At 46.5% G+C, this 23,041-nt stretch overlaps 1 protein-coding gene across 1 annotated transcript in view; it reads right to left on the bottom strand.

The window, feature by feature from the left end:
- Positions 1 to 23,041, bottom strand: part of LOC149441226 (uncharacterized) — a 117,960-nt gene that overhangs the window by 45,409 nt on the left and 49,510 nt on the right. The window contains exons 3-4 of the mRNA XM_089657605.1: positions 8,329 to 8,663; positions 7,048 to 7,182 (exon numbers count right to left, since the gene is read on the bottom strand). Coding sequence (XP_089513731.1) covers positions 7,048 to 7,182; positions 8,329 to 8,663 — 470 coding nt within the window. The remainder of the gene's footprint in view (positions 1 to 7,047; positions 7,183 to 8,328; positions 8,664 to 23,041) is intronic.

Raw genomic sequence — 23,041 nt, 5'->3', positions numbered from 1 at the left:
GGGTCTGGTATTGATTTTGGAGGGGACCCCACGCCATTATTTTTATAATTTTGGCATTGGGTTCCCCTCAAAATCCATACCAGACCTGTCACAGCCATCAGCGGAGAACTTAGAGGCCGTCCGCTCCTTGTTTACTGGTTGTTGGGGACACTGGCGGCTGCCCTCTCCTTAACAACAACCTATTTACAAGTGTTGCTATGGACACCAGTGGTAAATTACCCGCAGGCTTCACTACTAAAAAACAGAATGCAGCATCTTACTACATACTGGGATACGGGAAGATACCGCTTTGTGATTGGAGCCCATAGTCTCTACAAGTCCATGTTCTAGATTCTCCATCCACCAACCTTGTAATGGTGAGGGATGGTGTGACCTTCCTGTGTGGAATCCCGGGAATACAGAGGACGGGGACATCTCTCTGGTGGGTTCCTGTAGCTGGATGACTCCACCATGGTGTCCTGGTACAGATCTTTGTGTTCTTTTAGAAGCTCTGACTCCTCCATCCCCCCATCCTCATCCTCCTCCTCTTTTATCTCTTCTTTAACCTCAACTTTAGGATCTCTCAGGTTTCCACTCTGAATATATAATAAAAATGACATCAATGGTAACAATGCAGATAATGTACAGATCCTAATGATACTATCAGTGATTTTTCCTCATCTACCTGATGATGGTGAGGGATGGTGTGACCTTCCTGTGTGGAATCCCGGGAATACAGAGGACGGGGACATCTCTCTGGGGGGTTCCTGGTATTAGGTGGCTCCATCATATCCTTGTGTCCTTCGGAAAACTCCTCCATCACTCCATACTCCTCATCCTCCTCTTTATACTCTTCTTTAACATCAATATTATCATCCCCGAGGATTCCACTCTGAAAGATATAATAAAACATTCATTGTAACAAACATGCTGTGTATAAATCACAACTACCAATAATTGTCATCATCTACCTGATGATGGTGAGGGATGGTGTGACCTTCCTGTGTGGAATCCCGGGAATACAGAGGACGGGGACATCTCTCTGGTGGGTTCCTGGTATTTGGTGGCTCCATCATATCCTTGTGTCCTTCTGAAAACTCCTCCATCACTCCATACTCCTCATCCTCCTCTTTATACTCTTCTTTAACATCAATATTATCATCCCCGAGGATTCCACTCTGAAAGATATAATAAAACATTCATTGTAACAAACATGCTGTGTATAAATCACAACTACCAATAATTGTCATCATCTACCTGATGATGGTGAGGGATGGTGTGACCTTCCTGTGTGGAATCCCAGGAATACAGAGGACGGGGACATCTCTCTGGTGGGTTCCCATGACTGGATCCATCTGTAGGAAACACACACACTGACTGAATCCATTGTTTCTATGTGTTTATCAGATGATGGGGGATCTAGGTGGATCCTCCGTACTGCTCTCTCCTTTACAATAAAGTCTCCTCTTACCCGGTGATGTGAGGGGCGGCTGATTGTCCATCATGACGTCCTTGTAGAGATCCTTGTGTCCTTCTAAATACTCCCACTCCTCCATGGAGAAATAGACAGTGACACCCTGACACCTTATAGGAACCTGACACACACAATGATACAGTCACCATCCAGACACATCCCTTGTCTGTTACTGGAGAATGTCCCAGAATTCCCGGCACCGCTCACCTCTCCTGTCAGCAGCTCAGTGATCTCTCTGGTGACTTCTAGAATCTTCTTCTTCTTTCTCTCTTCTATCAGGGAGGGAGGTGGAGGCAATGTGATGTCATATGATCTCCAGACTTCACAGGAGGAAAACTCTACATCTGAACACAAATAGTCACATCAAATGATATTCCCAGAATCCTCCTCACCTCTCCATTCAGGTCTCCATTTTATTAAAGCCCCACTTCAGGCTGAGGTATAATTCCCCCCCACAGGACCCCCACACTACGCAGGGTATAGGCTTGTTGCAGCATTCTGATGTCATTACATACAACGCAGGACCAACAGTCCCACTTTACATGTGAGGATACCAAGGGACCCCCACATCCTAAGAGCATCAGGAAAAATCAGATGGAGGGACATTGGGAGGAGGAGCTGTGAGGTCAGTGTGATGTCATAGGATTCTCTGACTCTGGATGGAGAGACATTGGGAGGAGGAGCTGTGAGGTCAGTGTGATGTCATAGGATTCTCTGACTCTGGATGGAGGGACATTGGGAGGAGGAGCTGTGAGGTCAGTGTGATGTCATAGGATTCTCTGACTCTGGATGGAGAGACATTGGGAGGAGGAGCTGTGAGGTCAGTGTGATGTCATAGGATTCTCTGACTCTGGATGGAGGGACATTGGGAGGAGGAGCTGTGAGGTCAGTGTGATGTCATAGGATTCGCTGACTCTTGATGGAGGGACATTGAGAGGAGGAGCTGTGAGGTCAGTGTGATGTCATAGGATTCTCTGACTCCGGATGGACGGACATTGGGAGAAGGAGCTGTGAGGTCAGTGTGATGTCATAGGATTCTCTGACTCTGGATGGAGGGACATTGGGAGGAGGAGCTGTGAGGTCAGTGTGATGTCATAGGATTCTCTGACTCTAGATGGAAGGACATTGGGAGGAGGAGCTGTGAGGTCAGTGTGATGTCATACGATTCTCTGAGTCTGGATGGAGGGACATTGGGGGAGGAGCTGAGAGGTCAGTGTGATGTCATACGATTCTCTGAGTCTGGATGGAGGTACATTGGGAGGAGGAGCTGTGAGGTCAGTGTGATGTCATAGGATTCTCTGACTCTGGATGGAGGGACATTGGGAGGAGGAGCTTTGGGGGGGGGGGCGCTCTGTGAGGTTTCTGTACATTGCTCTCAGGTGCACCCAATTTCTCCAAACATGAAAGATGAACTTTGTCTTTGGGCTTTGCCAGGACACATCATATTTCTCAGATCTGTGTGTATTCCAAAGACTTTATTGATCACATTTTAGGATGAATATCTGTGTCTGGGATCATTATGGAGAAATATGCTTTCAGGACATTATTATTATTATACAGGATTTATGGCGCCAACAGTTTGCTCAGCGCTGTACAATATAACGGGAGACAATACAGCAACAATACAGTTCAATACAAGAGGGTTTGGAGGGTCCTGCTCCTTGGAGCTTACAATCTAAGAGGGAGGGGCTAGTGGTACAAAAGGTGATAACTGTGGGGGATGGACTGGTAGGAGGAGTAGAAGATTCCAGTATTAGCTGAGTGCAGGATAGGCTTCCCTGAAGAGATCGGTTTTCAGAGATAGCCTAAAAGTGAGCAGAGTAGGTGATAGTCTGATAAAATGCGGTAGAGAGTTCCAGAGGATGGGGGAAGCTCTGGAAAAGTCTTGGAGCTGAGCATGGGAGGAGACAAGGGAGCTAAAGAGCAGGAGGTCATGCAAGGAGTGGAGAGTACGGTTTGGGTGATATTTAGAGACAAGATCAGTGATGTAATTTGGGGCAGAGTTATAAATGGCTTTATATGTTATTGTTAATGTTTTGAATTTTATCCGTTGGGCAATGGGAAGCCAGTGGAGGGATTGGCAGAGGGGGTGGAGAACACTGAGTGGGGGCCAGTGGAGGGATTGGCAGAGAGGGGTGGAGAACACTGAGTGGGGGCCACTGGAGGGATTGGCAGAGAGGGGTGGAGGACACTGAGTGGAGGCCAGTGGAGGGATTGGCAGAGAGGGGTGGAGGACACTGAATGGAGGCCAGTGGAGGGATTGGCAGAGAGGGGTGGAGGACACTGAATGGAGACCAGTGAAGGGATTGGCAGAGAGGGGAGGACATTGAATGGAGGCCAGTGGAGGGATTGGCAGAGAGGGGTGGAGGACACTGAATGGAGGCCAGTGGAGGGATTGGCAGAGAGGGGTGGAGGACACTGAATGGAGGCCAGTGGAGGGATTGGCAGAGAGGGGTGGAGGACACTGAGTGGAGGCCAGTGGAGGGATTGGCAGAGAGGGGTGGAGGACACTGAGAATGGTTAGTAAGGTGGATGAGTCTGGCAGCAGCATTCATGATAGAATGAAGAGGGGATAGCCTGCGATGAGGTCGGCCAATGAGGAGGGAGTTACAATAGTCAAGGTGAGATATAACAAGGGAGGGAATAAGTTGCTTAGTGGTTTCCGAAGTTAGGAACGGGCGTATCTTGGAGATGTTGCGGAGGTGAAGTCTACAAGATTAGGACAGTGATTGGATTTGGGGGTGAAAGGACAGATGGGAGTCTAGGATTACACCTAGTACCCTGGCATGAGGAGAGGGACTGATGGGTGTATTATTGCTCTTGATGGAGAAGTCAGGGGAGGGGGCACAGGCTGGGGGGAATACTAAGAACTCAGTTTTGGAAAGATTGAGTTTGAGGAAGTGGAGTGACATCCATGCCCATATGTCACTCAGTAGGTTAGTAATGTGAGAGGAGACTGAAGGGGTGAGGTGAGGAGGAGACTGAAGGGGCGAGGTGAGGAGGAGACTGAAGGGGCGAGGTGAGGAGGAGACTGAAGGGGCGAGGTGAGGAGGAGACTGAAGGGGCGAGGTAAGGAGGAGACTGAAGGGGCGAGGTGAGGAGGAGACTGAAGGGGAGAGGTGAGGAGGAGACTGAAGGGGCGAGGTGAGGAGGAGACTGAAGGGGAGAGGTGAGGAGGAGACTGAAGGGGTGAGGTGAGGAGACTGAAGGGGTGAGGTAAGGGGTAGAAAGATAGATTTGTGTCTCATAGAGATGGTACTTAAAGCCGTGGGAGTTTATCAAGTGACCAAGGGAGGAGGTGTAGATGGAGAAGAGAAGGGGTCCAAGGACAGAACCTTGAGCGACCCCTACAGAGAGAGGGAGTGCAGAGGAGGAGAGAGAGTTATAGGTAACGCTGAAGGACCTCTGCGATAGGTAGGAGGAGAACCAGGAGAGAAGAGATGACAAGGTATTGATGAGAGTGACAAAGTCGTCTTGTTTGGCAACATGGAGGGAAGAATTGTATGTGAAGAAAGCAGATTTATATCGGGTGAATGCTTGCTGAGATTTAAACATACATAAAATAGTGAAGCGCTATATAAACCAAATCCTAATAATAAATAAAAATTCATACTTAATTGTGCAAAATGTGTCAACATATTAGTGCTCAGTGGTAAAAATGACCCGCAAACGGGATAAACTATCCTTAATGTGACATCACTACACAAAGAATATATAGAAATAAATGAAGTTCAAGTGATATAAAGAAATATATATCGAATGCATTAACAATATATTTTACAAAACTAATAACCGCTCAATATTAAATGACATCAGAATGTGAATCAATGCAAAAAAAACCATCCGTGAATATTCAAAATATAAAGTCCATGCAAGTGAAACTGTCAAAAGGTGATCTTCACTCTGGTGAATAAATCCTCAAATGTCAGCAATGCCTTCTCACCTCCACACACTGACCACACGGGGCCAAAGGCTAGTAACCTCCTGTGTACCAGATCCTCATAAATATGCTCCTCATCCAGGGACCACAGGATAAATGGGGATCCTCCCAAGCGTACCTTATCCACTCCACCTCCCCTCCAGGGCATATAAGTGAGACACAGAAAGATCCTTCCATAGTGCAGTATTGTTTATTGTAAGAATGGATAAAAGTTCTATTGCATCACGTGTAATTCCCAGACTCATCATCCTGTCACCACATCCTATGGGTGTACTGCATGGTATCTGGGGAAAGCAATATGGCCGCTGCGTCCGGACATGCGTCACCTCATAACTGGCAATGGCGTACCGACGCGTTGCATCAGGTGCGTCAGTACGCCATTTCGGGTTACGAGGTGATGCATGTCCCTGGATGAGGAGCATATTTATGAGGATCTGGTACACAGGAGGTTACTAGCCTTTGGCCCTGTGTGGTCAGTGTGTGGAGGGGAGCAGCATTGCTGTCATCTGAGGAGTTATTCACCAGAGTGAAGATCACCTTTTGACAGTTTCACTTGCATGGACTATGACTATGGAGGAAGAGGACAGACATGATTATGGAATAAAAGGACAGACATGACTATGAAATAAAAGGACGGACATGACTATGGAGGAAGAGGAAAGCCGTGACTATGGAGGAAGAGGACGGACGTGATGGGGGGGGGTTACTGGGTGTAAATAGAACATAACATCTTATTACCTCCTCTGCTGCCACTTCTAGCAACGTCTCCTCTCTACTTCCTGTCTGTACCTGACATCACTTCCTGTCTATCTTCCATAGAGACTTCCTGTCTGGGTAGAAGTGAGATCCTCACCTTGTGGAGCTCAGAGGAACTGCAGCCCTGAGAAGCATCTGGTAGTGTGACCCCGGCCTTGTGCTGGGTGTGTATGGACTGTACATCCTTATAGAGGGGTCACCTCCACTCCCACCAGGGAGGACAGAAATATATGACTGCCTAGTCCAGCCTTTCTCAGCCAGGGGTCCTCCAAAGGTTTCTAGGGGCTCCTTCAGCAATGAACAATTCCTGTCTCTTAGTAACAAATGGCATCAATGATCTGTAAAATCCATTTCTTGGAATACATCACAGGACACGAAGCATCTTTATAAATCCTTCCTAACACTGTTATGCCCACCTACAGGTGATCGGACATTGGCCAACAATAGACAGGACGTCCCCTTGTAGAGCAGATCTCCGACATAGGAAAGGTTTGTAGCAAGCCATAGCCCATAACAGGAGGGGACGGATCTCTGGGGTTCCTGAGGGACTCCAAGAAATGGATTTTACAGGTAAACCAAAAAAATGGCATTTTCTTTGTTGCACATCACAGGACACGAAGCATCTTTTACATTCCTTACTAACAGGGATGTCCCACCTAGAACATGAGGGGAGGACAACAAGCCAACAGGTCCCAAAAACAACCAGAAATAGGAAAGAACCTCATGCAGCAGCCTGCAAAAACCAATGTGTCCAAAGGGAAGAGTCCTTAGTGACTCCAACATCCACCTGGTAACATCATAAAGAGTGCACCGAAGACCAGGTAGAGGCTTCACCAACATGATACACTGAAGGTAGGTAGTGTCATCCCTTATAAAGGGGGAACCTGTCCTTTCATACTGGAAACTGGAGCAACAAGCCGACAAATTCAGGGAATAAACGTAGACATGGAAGCTGCGGGATCCTTCTATTCGGTCCTCAGGAGCCACAAAGAGAAATCCTGTTGCCAAATTGTGACTGTCAACTACAGGTAACCTGATAGGACAAACAAATACCCAACGTGATAAAAACCTATTCCCCCAGTTATTGAGCCTGAGGGCAAAGGGAGGTAATACACTGTCCCGGCTGAGATGAGGGTAAAGGAAGGTAATACGCTGTCCTGGCTGAGATGAGGGTAAAGGGAGGTAATACGCTGTCCCGGCTGAGATGAGGGTAAAGGGAGATAATACGCTGTCCTGGCTGAGATGAGGGTAAAGGGAGGTAATACGCTGTCCCGGCTGAGATGAGGGCAAAGGGAGGTAATACACTGTCCCGGCTGAGATGAGGGTAAAGGGAGGTAATACGCTGTCCTGGCTGAGATGAGGGTAAAGGGAAGTAATACGCTGTCCCGGCTGAGATGAGGGTAAAGGAAGGTAACACGCTGTCCCGGCTGAGATGAGGGTAAAGGGAGGTAATACGCTGTCCCGGCTGAGATGAGGGTAAAGGGAGGTAATATGCTGTCCCGGCTGAGATGAGGGTAAAGGAAGGTAACACGCTGTCCCGGCTGAGGGTAAAGGAAGGTAATACGCTGTCCCGGCTGAGATGAGGGTAAAGGGAGGTAATACGCTGTCCCGGCTGAGATGAAGGTAAAGGAAGGTAATACGCTTTCCCGGCTGAGATGAGGGTAAAGGAAGGTAATACGCTGTCCCGGCTGAGATGAGGGTAAAGGGAGGTAATACGCTGTCCCGGCTGAGATGAGGGTAAAGGAAGGTAATACGCTGTCCCGGCTGAGACGAGGGTAAAGGGAGGTAATACGCTGTCCCGGCTGAGACGAGAATAAAGGGAGGTAATACGCTGTCCCGGCTGAGACGAGGGTAAAGGGAGGTAATACGCTGTCCCGGCTGAGATGAGGGTAAAGGAAGGTAATACGCCGTCCTGGCTGAGATGAGGGTAAAGGAAGGTAATACGCCGTCCCGGCTGAGATGAGGGTAAAGGAAGGTAATACGCTGTCCCGGCTGAGATGAGGGTAAAGGGAGGTAATACGCTGTCCTGGCTGAGATGAGGGTAAAGGAAGGAAATGACTTCCGGTTCCGGCGCCGGATGCTGTAGTTCGTGAGACCCGCAGCTCCCCGGATCCCGGCTCTATAAAGCCTGCCTACTGCCTCGGGGACCCCCGCTATATAGCCTTGGGGTGCCCCTTACCTTCCTGCAGCAGCCCCAGCATGAAGCGATACCTTCTGCCGGCGCAGACCGGCCATGAGTCGGCGGCCAGAGCGGAGGGATGCGGCTTTCCCCCTTCTGCAGCCACGATGGCCGATGATGCCTGTCACAGCATGGACACAGGCACAGAGCGGGATCTCAACGTCGGAGCAGGTGTGACAGAGCCTCTCCCCACCATCCTCACTGCCTCTCCTCTCCCTCCTGGCATTGATAACACTCCTGAGCAGTATGATAAAATAGCTCAGGCAGTGTCCTCTATTCTGCTCCCAAACATCACACAGGCAGTAGATAGAGCTGTCACAATGGGCATTGAACAGCTGAGAAAAGATTTAGGCGATCATTCTAAACGTTTATCTGAGGCTGAGCAGCGCATATCGGATTTAGAAGATGAAGTCCATTCAATGCAAGCGGTTACGTCACAATCCAATCGTGTACAGCAAAGTATATTGGATAAAATCGACGATCTGGAAAATCGATCACGTAGGAATAACCTACGCATTGTGGGTCTCCCAGAATCCTTTAATACAGGGTCTCTCTCCGATCTCTGATCAGCACATATCCCTGCAGCTTTGGGCCTATCCTCCTCTTGTCAGGTAGAGAGAGCTCATCGCCTGGGGCCCCCATCTAATGAGCGTCGTGCGGCACGCTCTGTGATTGTCCGCTATCTCAACTATGCTGACCGCATAGCAATCCTCACCTCTTTCCGTAACTCACGTTCTCTGCAAATTGAGGGGCACAAATTACTACTATTTGCGGACTTCTCACAGGAAGTATCACGTAAATGGAAAGCATTTCAGCACGTCTGCGCCACTCTTTACCAGAAAGGAATAAAGTTCACATTCGCATATCCGTCCACGTTACGTTTCACTGCACCTTCTGGGGACTCCAAATCTTTCGTTCATCCTGAAGAAGCCCACCAATATCTGCAAGACCACCTAAATGACGGGGATCAGTTGTCGCAACTCGCGGGTAGGAATTTTGGCCCCAGAGACCAACGCAGTCCTCGCAAAGACCCCCCTAAACGTCAACGCACCAATCCAGCGTCCTCCAAATCTCACCCGCCTTGAAGGTCTACGAGGCCATCGGTCTCTTCACAACTTCTTCAAGCTTTTCTCCTGGTCCGATTGGTTCAATTGGAAGTGTTTTCAATTTTTTTGATTGGTTTCTCTTGCTATTTTCTGAAATGCTAACACACTCCAAAGTCTGAGTTTATTGGCTGTTCAGCACGAGATGTTTTTTTCATTATCTGATGTTGAGGTGTTTCCTCGCACTCACCTGTTTCAATGTTACTGTTTAATTTACCTATATGTCTGATTTTACTACTTCCTTACTCCTGCGTGTGCCTGGTTCCATATTTCAGCAGTGCTGTGGGTGGTGGGGTGCTGGAGCCGTTGTTGGGAATAAGTTTGAGGGACGCCCTCCCTCATCTCAACAATTCTACTTTGGTCCCTGGGGCAGGCTCCTCTCCCAGCTTTTCCCGGTCACACTGGTATTGGTGGAAACAGCATGCGGAATGACGTGAAGTCCTGTATTCTGTACTGGTATATTGTATGCTTTGAAAAAGCCTTTGATAACGTCAGTTTTCAATGGCTCAAATTAGTTCTCGCTAAATTTGGCTTTTCCGGTCCATTTACAGTTAATTCAAGCTATGTATACTGCCCCAATGGCCCAGATAGTAGCGGCGGGAAAAATATCCAACCCTTTTCTATTACATAAGGGAACAAGGCAAGGGTGTCCATTATCCCCCCTGCTTTTCAATCTTGCATTGGAACCTCTAGCCCGTTATTTCAGTCACACCTCCATGGTGTTCCAATTGGTCAACAGGATCTTTGCTTAGCTTTATTTGCTAAAGATATATTAATATTGACTTCTAACCCGACTCTAGATTTACCATATATCCAGACAGTTTTTGCAGAATTTCGGTGCTGTTTCGGGCCTCCGTATAAATAATACGAAAAGTGAGGTTCTTCCCCTATACCATGCTCGACTTCCTGATTGGGCCTGCAACTCTCTCTTTAAAATGAATACTAATCATATTACTTATCTGGGTATTAAAATTGGGAAATTAGCCTCGTCCCTTTATTCTCTGAATTATTCTCCAGTCATTCAAAACATTTTAGGGGAACTGGAAATGTGGAAAGACCTGCCGCTATCACTCATGGGCAGAGCCCATCTCTTCAAGATGATGAGTTTTCCGAAGCTTTTATACCCTCTCCAAACTATCCCACTCCTGCTCAAACATACGGATATAGTCAAGCTAAACAAGGCGATTTCTAGTTTCCTATGGAGGGGGCGCCGCCCGCGCATAGCTATACATAAGTTGTTTCTCCCTAGATGTGAGGGCGGACTGGGCCTCCCCAACATTAGGCTTTATAATCTATCTTACATTTTACGGGTGTGTATAGATTGGCTCTCCCGAGCGTCCGTGTTCTCCAATTACCAACTTGAATTAGCCATGGTGAGCCCGTTCGATCTGTCAGCCCTTCTACATTCTAACTCCAACTCACTCCCGGAACATCTTAAACATAATCCACTCATACGGGACACACTCTTCACATGGAGGGAGATCAGACGTAGACTAGGAGTTTCTCCCTGGCTATCTCCTTTTCTTCCCATTCATCACAATCCTTCCTTCTCTGTCTCTCAACAACATGCAGCTTACGATCAGTGGTACAACCAGGGTCTTAGACTTGTTAGCCAATTGTATGACTTTTCATCAGGATCTCCCCTTCCGTTCCAACAAATCCTTAGCTCGTTTGAGTTGCCTTCTCATCATTTTTTGTACATTTTACAAGTCAGGAATTTTGTGCAATCCATAGCACAGAATAAACCCACTCGTTTCTGCACGACTGTGATAGAGGTCCTTGTAAGGAATCAGAAATATAACATATCTAATATTTATAGTCAATTGTCTATGCAATACGCAACACCGCTGGAATCCTCCACATCCATCAAATCATGGATCCGAGACTTTGACAACGCTTTCACTGCGGAACAACTACTCGCAGGCTTTAACATGACCTGTGCGTTCAACACAAACAAATTTTGGTGGGAGCAGCAGTTTAAAATTATGCACCATGCTTATATGCCCTGTCTGTACTCACGTTCAGACTCAACGATCTCTACGTGTCCGCTCTGTGGTTCATATAAGCCGTCACTTCACCACAGGTTCTGGAGTTGCCCATTGATCTCTACCTTCTGGAACCAACTTTTGAACTTCATGCTCTTCATCACTACTCTCCCGTTACCTAGAGACCCACTGCTTCTTCTTTTCGGCAACTTGGATGCTTCCGTGTCTGCTGCTTCACATCAGCACATTGCTATGCTCAGAGCCGCCAAACCGTGGCTGTCCACTTGTTTGATGGCTGCGAGAAGGTCTATTCTGAAAAAATGGGTTTCCAACTGCCCGCCAACCATTGCGGATGTCAAATTGGAACTTAACTTCCTACTTCGCTTGGATCGGCTCAGCATCCATATCTCTCCATCCACATCAGGAGAGGAAAAGTTCAACCGCAAGTGGGGTCAATATGTTTCAAGAATATTTCCTACCTCGGAGATCCAGCTTCCCTCCCACGGATTTCTAACCTAGTCCTAACTTAGCCTCTAGGCGATTCCTGATGCACTGTGTTTTATTTGTCTTAGGGGGCAAATGATTGCTAAATTACCTTCTCTAAGTTTTCCTGGACCTTTAACACAAAAAAATAATTTGCGCTAGTAAATATAAAATTATCTCCATAAATCAAATATATAAATGGTGCGAAAAAATATATATATAAAAAATAAAAAGTCCACACTTTGAAATATGTGACACAAAAAACGTGCACCAAAAAATATAAATAAATGTGACAATACCACCACCAAAAATATAAATATGAATAAACTCACCAGAGCTAGAAAATTTTTTTTAAAACATGTATTGCTCTGGGAACAGTAGTATTAATAAATGATAAGTCATTCATAGATGTATCTTCAAGGAATAGTATTCTGCAGAGCCCAGATCCACATAGACCAATTTCAGATGGAGCAAATTGCTTTCAAATCAATTATCATCAAGGAAATCCACTTCTCAAGAAAGCCACCTTTAAACGTATCCAAGGAGGGAAACGCCATACACTCGGAAGCGCTCTGCGAGGACGTTGATGACGAAACGCGTAGGGCGGAGCTTGATCGATGTAACGTCATTACGTTTCCCATGAGCTACTGCGCATGTGCCGAGTAGCTGGGTCTGTTTTGCTGTGTTTGCTGTTGATGCTGGTGTCGGCTGGGACACCCTTTGAGCTAAGTGCAATGAGTACTTAATAAAAAGATGTTGTTTTAATAATACTGCACCATGAAGTTCTTCTGTTTCTTCCGAGTGTCTGGCGTTTCCCTCCTTGGATACGTTTAAAGGTGGCTTTCTTGAGAAGTGGATTTCCTTGATGATAATTGATTTGAAAGCAATTTGCTCCATCTGAAATTGGTCTATGTGGATCTGGGCTCTGCAGAATACTATTCCTTGAAGATACATCTATGAATGACTTATCATTTATTAATACTACTGTTCCCAGAGCAATACATGTTTTAAAATTTTTTTTTTAGCTCTGGTGAGTTTATTCATATTTATATTTTTGGTGGTGGTATTGTCACATTTATTTATATTTTTTGGTGCACGTTTTTTGTGTCACATATTTCAAAGTGTGGACTTTTTATTTTTTATATATATATTTTTTTGCACCATTTATATATTTGATTTATGGAGATAATTTTATATTTACTAGCGCAAATTATTTTTTTGTGTTATTTGTTACACCTTATTGATTTATGGTGATTTTTTGCAGCTGGTATATGATAATAAGTGATTTATAGATATTTTTTCCTTTTTCCATAGGCGCCATTATATATATTTTTCTATTTTCCTGGACCTTTACTCAACTATTTTGGCAATCTGCCCTTTTTCCACCTTGGCTTCTGTTTTCTTATTCTCTCTTTCTTTCACAATCTCGCTTCACTGTTGACTCTTAGTGAAGCGTCCCCGTAATAGCACATTTTCACACATAATGTCAAGTTGCTTCCTATTATATTATCATAGTAGCCTATTATTCTATCACCCTATTATCTTAGTGTCCTAATTTCTATATTCTGGCCTGTCCTCTTGGTCTTCTGGTCTCTGATCTCTGATCTTTGGTAACAAAATTCCTTGTCCTCCTTTTCTCCTTCTTTTCTTTCCTGTCCGTATATTCTTTTCTGGGCTGGTTCTTTCAGCTCCTTGTTCTTCTTTCTTCACTGCTCTATCTCTACCTTCTGCTCTCATTTTGCCTCTACTTCTTACCCATATATACGATGACCTTCCTCTTGGTCATTTGACAAATGGTCAACATGGCATACATTTGCGTATCTCTAGATTACTCATACATACGAAGGTATATACATGTACCTTTCTAAATCCTGGATACTCTATTCTTAAGCCCTTGCAACCTCATACATCATACGATGTCTCCTTTCCTATAAGTAACTTACTAAATTTCTCTGATTCCTCTTTGTTTCTCTCAGGGCTTTGGCAATTTGTTTTTGTGTAAAATTGTCATTTCTTGAATTTTTCACCTGCTTTGGCATGTTGCCACACTATGAATACTGCATAAATTCACTGTTGGTTAATGTGTGTATACAATAAAACCAAATAAAGTTTCTTTAAAAAAAAAAAAGCCAGCCTGGGCAGTATGGGTAAGGGAGGGTAATATTGCAGCCAAGAGGGATGTGACTATTTCAGAGAGTATTTTAGTGTCCACATTTAGGATGGATATAGTTCGGTAAGACCCCAATTCAGTGGGGTACTTGCCCTTATTAGAAATCAATTTCATAGTCTTGGTGACCCATCAGAATTTGTGGGCCCCTCTCCCAAACCTCGTTATATACTGTCAGTAGCTGAGGGATGATGAGAGTCCATCAGCCTTTAATCACCTCAGACTCTTCCTTTAATAAAATAGGGACATTTACAGATTGCAGGTGGGAGGGGCCAATAGTGAGTAAATGAAGTGAGTCTAGGAATTTTGTGGTCACCTCAAGGTCTTGGATCTAGATATAGAGTGGCACAAATATCTTCCAGTATTTTATTGGTTTCTTCTGGGGAGGAGACAAGGGTAGCAGAAGTATCCTTTAGGGAGGCTACATGAGTTGGTTGGAAAGACCCTTTGCTTACCCACCTTATCATCATATTTACACAATTGTGAATCAGCATAGGAACCATTTATATGTTTGTAATTCTCTACCCAAAGATCAAAGAGGTGTTTGGCTTCATGCCAATGCTTTCTGTGCTCAGAGGTATTCTGCTTTGTCAATGTTTTATATGAGGAAACATCCTTCCCCTAATAAAAGGCTTGGCAGCTTCCCAGAACAAGTGTGGGTCACATTGATGGGATTCATTAGTGGTGGTGTACTCTAGCCAAGCATCGCTATCAGCGTGTATGAAGTTCACCTTACATGTCAGATAGGAAGGAAATCTCCAAATATTTGGGGGGCCTGTGGTTCGAGGGTCTGCCAAAGAAACAGAGGTGGGGCTATGGTCTGATATAATCAAGTCGTGTATGGCCATATGATGGACATGAGGGAAAAGGGAAGTGCTGCAATAAAGATAGTCTAGCTTGGCAAATGTATTGTGAGAATATGAAGTAAACTCCCTGTGTGTGGGGTCCGCCAATCACCAGGGGTCTAATAATCCTCTGGCAGAAATCAACTGTGCTAATGAGAAGAGCCAGTAGACACCTTTGCATGGGTGGACCTTGTGTTGACCTGTCCTCTCTATCATTTACTACTGTGTTAGTCTCCTCCATCTATCTGATGTATACTGGGATTATGAAATATCCAATCAGCTGCAGCATTACAGAAGGGTCTGCCAGGGAGTTGGGGGCATAGACATTGGTGAGTTGGAGATCCTTATTGGAGATCTGCAAGACCACGGTAGCCATACGTCCCATATCATCGTTGCACTCAGAGATGAATTCTAATGCCAGGTTTTTGTGGATTACAATGAGCACCCTTGCCTTCCATCCTACTACTGCTGGACCTAGCGCCTGACCCACCCACAACCTTTCCATTCTATGAAAGTCTGCTGCTTGTAAGTGTGTCTCCTGCCGGAGTGCCGGACCCGTTCACAACCACTTCAAGTGACTCAGCATTTGTAATTGTTTAGCAGGGGAGCGTATCTGCATATGATGAGCTGTAGAAAGGGATATGGCTCCTAGCTTCAGGCAGTGAAGTGAACAGGAAAAAACACAAATTAATCATTATTAAATAACAAAACTGAACATAAAAACTGTAACCTTTTTTCCATATGAGTACTCCATACCTGTGCTTAGCAAATCTGCTGACCTGATGGAATCATATTTAACTTGGTATAGCTTCCTCCCACTGAGAAAGATAGGATACAGACAACGTGACCATGTGACAGCAGGAAGGTAAATACTTGGCTCAAAAATATGAAAGGAAGACTGTAATCCGAGTCTGGCATGAAGTCAATGAAACTCATGGGATATGGATCTGATCAGGTAAGTAGCAGAGGGGGTTGTTCATCACTTTCAGCTGCTTTGGTGGTAATGACATTAACAACAGGTGCACTAGATGGGCAACAAGGAGACGACCCACAGGAATGGTTTTACAGGTGGAGGTCACTGACATTTTTTCCCTACTCCTCTTTTCTGTTTTTCACTAGTTTGGCATTTGGCTCGGGTCAGTGTCACTACTGGTAGCATGAGGCCATACCTGGACCCTACAGAGGTTGTACAGGCATTCCAACTCTTCCAGGATGGCACATCAATACATGGCATTGCCAGAAGGTTTGCTGTGTCTCCCAGCACAGTCTCAAGAGCATGGAGGAGATTCCAGGAGACAGGCAGTTACTCTAGGAGAGCTGGACAGGGACGTAGAAGGTCCTTAACCCATCAGCAGCACTAGTATCTGCTCCTTTGTGCAAGGAGGAACAGGATGAGCACTGCCAGAGCCCTACAGAATGACCTCCAGCAGGCCACTGGTGTGAATGTCTGACCAAACAATTAGAAACAGACTTCATGAGGGTGGCCTGAAGGCCAGACATTCCCCTGTGGGCCCTGTGCTCACTGCCCAGCACCAAAATGCATATGAAGGACAGGACATTCTGGGTAGTCTGTCTCGGTCTCTGATATGAAGGACGGAACATTCTGGGTAGTCTGTCTCATTCTCTGATATGAAGGACGGGACATTCTGGGTAGTCTGTCTCTCTGTCTCTGATATGAAGGATGGGACATTCTGGGTAGTCTGTCTCTCTCTGATATGAAGGACGGGACATTCTAAGTAGTATATCTCTGTCTGATGTTCTGGGTAGTCTGTCTCGGTCGTTGATATGAAGAACAGGACATTCTGGGTAGTCTGTCTCGTTCTCTGATATGAAAGATGAGAAATTCTGGGTAGTCTGTCTCTGTCTCTGATATGAAGGACAGGACATTCAGGATAGATTTCTCTCTCTGAGAGGAAGGTTAGGACATTCTGGGTAGTCTGTCTCTCTGATAGGAAGGATGGGAGATTCTGGGTAGTCTGTCTTGGTCTCTGATATGACGGAGGGGACACTCTGGGTAGTCTGTCTCATTCTCTGATATGAAGGATGGGACATTCTGGGTAGTCTGTCTTGGTCTCTGATATGAAGGACGGGACATTCTTGGTAGTCTGTATTGTTCTCTGATATGAAGGATGGGACTTTCTGGGTAGTCTGTCTCGTTCTCTGATATGAAGGACGGGACATTCTAGGTAGTCTGTCTCTCTCTGATATGAAGGATGGGACATTCTGGGTAGTCTGTCTCTCTGATATGAAGGACGGGACATTCTAGGTAGTCTGTCTCTCTCTGATATGAAGGATGGGACATTCTGGGTAGTCTGTCTCTCTCTGATATGAAGGATGGGGCATTCTGGGTAGTCTGTCTCTCTGATATGAAGGATGGGACATTCTGGGTAGTCTGTCTCGGTCTTTGATATGAAGGACCGGACATTCTGGGTAGTCTCTCTCTCTCTGATATGAAGTATGGTACATTCTGGGTAGTCTCTCTCTTTGATATGAAGGATGGGACATTCTGGGTAGTCTGTCTCTCTCTGATATGAAGTATGGTACATTCTGGGTAGTCTGTCTCTCTCTGATATGAAGGATGGGACATTCTGGGTAGTCTGTCTCGGTCTTTGATATGAAGGATGGGACATTCTGGGTAGTCTCTCTCTCTCTGATATGAAGTATGGTACATTCTGGGTAGTCTCTCTCTTTGATATGAAGGACGGGACATTCTGGGTAGTCTCTCTCTCTGATATGAAGTATGGGACATTCTGGGTAGTCTGTCTCGTTCTTTGATATGAAGGATGGGGCATTCTGGGTAGTCTTTTTCTCTGTCATGAAGGATGGGACATTATGGGTAGTCTGTCTCTCTCTGATATGAAGGAGGGACATTATAGATAGTGTGTCAGATTTTAGAGGTCTCTGTTTTATTATGCATTTTGTTTTTATCTTATGTTCTGTGTCTTTAAGACTTTTCTATCTGTAGTAAAATATCTTTTTTAAACAGTTTGTTGCATAAGAGTTAGGTTTATTGTTTCTTACATTTTTTAGTTGTTTTTGAACTTCCCTGGTATCTCTGTAAGGTAGATACAAAGCTGGAATGGTTATTAGGGGACATTTCTTGGGGCTGCAGTTCCTCTGAACTCCACAAGATGGTGATCTCATTTCTACTACCCAGACAGGACTTTTCTATGGAATACAGACAGAAAGTGATGTCAGGAACAGACAGGAAGTGATCTGAAATAAAGATAAGACGTTCCCTTTGGTCTGAAGGAGATCTGAGAGGTTGCTGGACATGGCAGTAGAGGAGGTAATTATTATTATACAGGATTTATGGCACCAACAGTTTGCTCAGCGCTTTACAATATAACGGGAGACAATACAGCAACAATACAGTTCAATACAAGAGGGATAGGAGGGTCCTGATCCTGGGAGCTTACAATCTAAGAGGGAGGGGCTAGTGGTACAAAAGGTAGTAACTGTGGGGGATGGACTGTTTGAAAGAGTAGAAGATTCCATTATTAGCTGAGGGCAGGATAGGCTTCCCTGAAGAGATAGGTTTTCAGAGATCGCCTAAAAGTGAACAGAGTAGGCGATAGTCTGATAAATTGGAGTAGAGAGTTCCAGAGGATGGGGGAAGCTCTGGAGAAGTCCTGGAGACGAGCATGGGAGGAGGAGACAAGGGAGCTAGAGAGTAGGAGGTCTTGCGAGGAGCGGAGAGTATGGTTTGGGTGATATTTAGAGACAAGATCGGTGATGTACTTTGGGGCAGAGTTATAAATGGCTTTATATGTTATTGTTAGTGTTTTGAATTTTATCCGTTGGGCAATGGGAAGCCAGTGGAGGGATTGGCAGAGAGGGGTGGAGGACACTGAATGGAGAGCAGTGGAGAGATTGGCAGAGAGGGGTGGAGGACACTGAATTGAGGCCAGTGGAGGGATTGGCAGAAAGGGGTGGAGGACACTGAATGGAGGCCAGTGGAGGGATTGGTAGAGAGGGGTGGAGGACACTGAGTAGAGGCCAGTGGAGGGATTGGCAGAGAGGGGTGGAGGACACTGATTGGAGGCCAGTGGAGGGATTGGCAGAGAGGGGTGGCAGATACAGAATGGTTAGTAAGGTGGATGAGTCTGGCAGCAGCATTCATGATAGACTGAAGAAGGGATAGCCTGCGATGAGGTCGACAATGAGGAGGGAGTTACAATAGTCAAGGCGAGATATAACAAGGGAGTGAATAGGTTGCTTAGTGGTTTCTGAGGTTAGGAACGGGCGTATCTTGGAGATGTTGTGGAGGTAAAGTCTGCAAGATTTGGACAGTGATTGGATTTGGGGGTGAAAGGACAGATGGGAGTCTAGGATTACACCTAGTACCCTGGCATGAGGGGAGGGACTGATGATTGTATTATTGATCTTGATGGAGAAGTCAGGGGAGGGGGCACGGGCTCGGGGGAATACTAAGAGCTCAGTTTTGGAAAGATTGAGTTTGAGGAAGTGGAGTGACATCCATGCCGATATGTCACTTAGTAGGTTAGTAATGCGAGAGGAGACTGAAGGGGAGGGGTGAGGTGAGGAGACTGAAGGGGCGAGGTGAGGAGGAGACTGAAGGGGCGAGGTAAGGGGTAGAAAGATAGATTTGTGTGTCATCAGCATAGAGATGGTACTTAAAGCTGTGGGAGTTTATCAAGTGACCAAGGGAGGAGGTGTAGATGAAGAAGAGAAGGGGTCCAAGGACAGAGCCTTTGAGGGACCCCTACAGAAAGAGGGAGTGAAGAGGAGGAGGCAGAGTTATCGGTAACACTGAAGGAGCTCTGCGATAGGTAGGAGGAGAGCCAGGAGAGAGCAGAGTCTCGGAAGCCAAGAGAATGTAGTTTTTTGAGGAGGAGGGGGTCAAGTAGTAAGAGTACGGAGTAGTGGCCATTAGCTGGGATGAGTACGGAGTAGTGGCCATCAGTTGGGATGAGTATGGAGTAGTGGCCATCGGTTGGGATGAGTACGGAGTAGTGGCCATCGGTTGGGATGAGTACGGAGTAGTGGCCATCGGTTGGGATGAGTACGGAGTAGTGGCCATCGGTTGGGATGAGTACGGAGTAGTGGCCATCGGTTGGGATGAGTACGGAGTAGTGGCCATCGGTTGGGATGAGTACGGAGTAGTGGCCATCGGTTGGGATGAGTACGGAGTAGTGGCCATCGGTTGGGATGAGTACGGAGTAGTGGCCATCGGTTGGGATGAGTACGGAGTAGTGGCCATCGGTTGGGATGAGTACGGAGTAGTGGCCATCGGTTGGGATGAGTACGGAGTAGTGGCCATCGGTTGGGATGAGTACGGAGTAGTGGCCATCGGTTGGGATGAGTACGGAGTAGTGGCCATCGGTTGGGATGAGTACGGAGTAGTGGCCATCGGTTGGGATGAGTACGGAGTAGTGGCCATCGGTTGGGATGAGTACGGAGTAGTGGCCATCGGTTGGGATGAGTACGGAGTAGTGGCCATCGGTTGGGATGAGTACGGAGTAGTGGCCATCGGTTGGGATGAGTACGGAGTAGTGGCCATCGGTTGGGATGTGTACGGAGTAGTGGCCATCGGTTGGGATGAGTACGGAGTAGTGGCCATTGGTTTTAGCAGAGTGTAGATCATTAGTGAGTTTTAGTAGGGCAGTTTCAGTGGAGTGTACTGAGTGAAAGCCAGACTGTAAAGGGTGAAGAAGGTTGTTGTCGGTGAGGTGGGAGCTCAGGCGATTGTAGACTAAGTGTTCTAGGAGTTTAGAGGTAAATGGCAGCAGGGAGATGGGTCTTAAGTTGTTCAGGTTGGTGGGGTCCAGGGAGGGCTTGTTAAGTATGGGAGTGATGTGCACATGCTTTAGAGGGGAGGGGAAGGCACCAGTAGAGAGGGAAAGATTGAAGATGTGAGTGAGTGAGCATAGGATGGAAGAAGAGGGTGACCGTAGTAGTTGTGAGGGGACAGGATCCAGGGGGCAGGTGGTGAGACGGGCTTCTGAGAAAACCTTAGTGATCTCTTCAGTAGTAGCGAGGTCAGAAGAGGAAAGTGTGGAGGGAGGTTTAGTATAAGGTATGCTAAGTGGGATGGATGTCTGTGCAGTGGTGATGTCCCTACGAATTGCATCAATCTTGTTTTTGAAATGATTTGCAATCTCATGAGCAGTGAGTGAGGTACTGGGTGGAGGTGGAGAAAGTAGAGAGTTAAAAGTAGAGAAGAGAAAACGAGGACTGGATGACAAGGTATTGATGAGAGTGACAAAGTCGTCTTTTTTGGCAGCATGGAGGGAGGAATTGTATGTGAAGAAAGCAGATTTATATCGGGTGAATGCTTGCTGAGATTTGGTTTTACGCCACAATCACTCCAGCAATCATTTCTGGTGTGGTCAGTCTGCCACGGATGTAATGGTCGGGGCCTGATGCTTCATGTTGTTAGAGGAGCAAGTCAGTCTAATGTGGATGAGAGCAAACTGTTGTAGACAGCAGTGGCCAGGTCCGGGCAGGACAGGGGAGAGATTCTGTCATAGAGTTGGTCAGTTACAGAGTGAAAAGGAGCCGGGTTCAAGTTGTGAAGGTTTCTGCGGGTAATTGTTTGCTGCTTGGAGGGATCGGTGTTTGAAGATGAGGAGACTGTGAAGGTGATGAGATTGTGATCAGAGAGAGGAAAGGGGGTGTTTGTGAGGTTGTAGGGAGTGCAAAGATGAGAGAAAACAAGGTCTAATGTATTCCCATCATAGTGAGTGGAGGACGGTATACATTGTGCTAATGCAAAAGATGAGGTTATGTTGAAGAGTTGGGGTGTAGCCGGGTTGTTGACATTAATAGGGATGGTAAAATCTCTGAGAATGATAGCGGGTAGTTCAGAGGAGAGAAAGTAGGGTGTCCAGGCGGAGAAATCATCAAGAAAGCGGGACACGGGTCCAGGAGGCCGATAGATCACTGCAATCCTCAGAGAAATGGGAGAAAACAGCCGGATACAGTGAGTCTGGGAAGAAGAGAAGGATAGAGAGGGAGGGTTAGGGAGGACATGGAAGGTGCTCAGTGGGGACAGAAGCAAACCAACCCCACCACCTTTCTGACCACTGGGTCTGGGTGAGTGGGTCCAGAGGAGGCCTCCATAGGAAAGTGCTACCGGAGAAGCAGAATCTGCTGCTTGGAGTCAGGTTTCTGTAATTGTTAGTAGGTTAAGGGAGCGGGAGACAAAAAGGTCATGGACAGAGGTGAGATTATTACAGACAGAGCGGGCATTCCAGAGCACACATGAAAAAGGGAGGGTGGTTTTTGTGAGCACGGGGACTCCTATTAAATTGAGGGGATTGCAGCTATTCCTGGATGAAAGAGGATGCCTGGTGGGGGGGTGAAATACTGGAGGACCAGGGTTTGGGGAGATATCCCCAAAGGTTAGGAGGAGCGTGCCCGGTGTGGGGGTTAGATAGTGGAGGACCAGGGTTTGGGGAGATATCCCCAAAGGTTAGGAGGAGGGTGCCTGGTGTGGGGGTGAGATAGTGGAGGACCAGAGTTTGGGGAGATATCCCCAGAGATTAGGAGAAGGAGGTTGAGGAAAGTAAGATGGGAGTGGGATGTACACGAGCGCACATGCCTTCCAGTCCTGGTGTTTGGGTCAGCAGGAGAGTGAAGTATCAGCAGGAGGTGATGAGAGCAGTAGTAGGGAGATGGTAGCAGTGAGGGGGAGATGTACAAGTTTTGGGGTGGAGCAGAGGGGTAAAGAAGTGAGATTTTTGGAACACAGGAAAGTAATATGAAAAGGAGGAGTAGAGGGGACATATGAAAGGTACACGGAGTGGGACTCAGACTTGTAAGAGATGTTTCCCGGGGTGTTTGCTCGCAGTCTGTCCATCATGCAGTAGAGTTTCTTGTTGTATCTTCCTGCTGCTTGAGTTCAACTGCTTCTTAGCACTCCATCAACGCAGAACTCACTCAAAAGCAGCCCCCCCTCAGTGACTGTGCCCCACCATCAGTGATCTCCCCCCATCAGCTGATCTAAATTTATAGGGAGAGGGCCCAATGAGCACTCATCTCCGCCCCAATTAGGAACTGATAAGGATCACATGAATGGGGGGGATGATTCTCAACCACAGACCAGACACAGGCCATAGTCATAAATCGGTAATAAGATGTTATGTTCTATTTACACCCAGTAAC

The sequence above is a fragment of the Staurois parvus genome, unplaced genomic scaffold, assembly GCF_062004578.1.
Source record: "Staurois parvus isolate SC_StPar_1 unplaced genomic scaffold, SC_StPar_1.0 ptg001011l, whole genome shotgun sequence".
Lineage (NCBI taxonomy): Eukaryota > Metazoa > Chordata > Amphibia > Anura > Ranidae > Staurois > Staurois parvus.
Note: the sequence above shows the minus strand (reverse complement) of the source record. Positions and strands in the feature narration are given on the sequence as shown.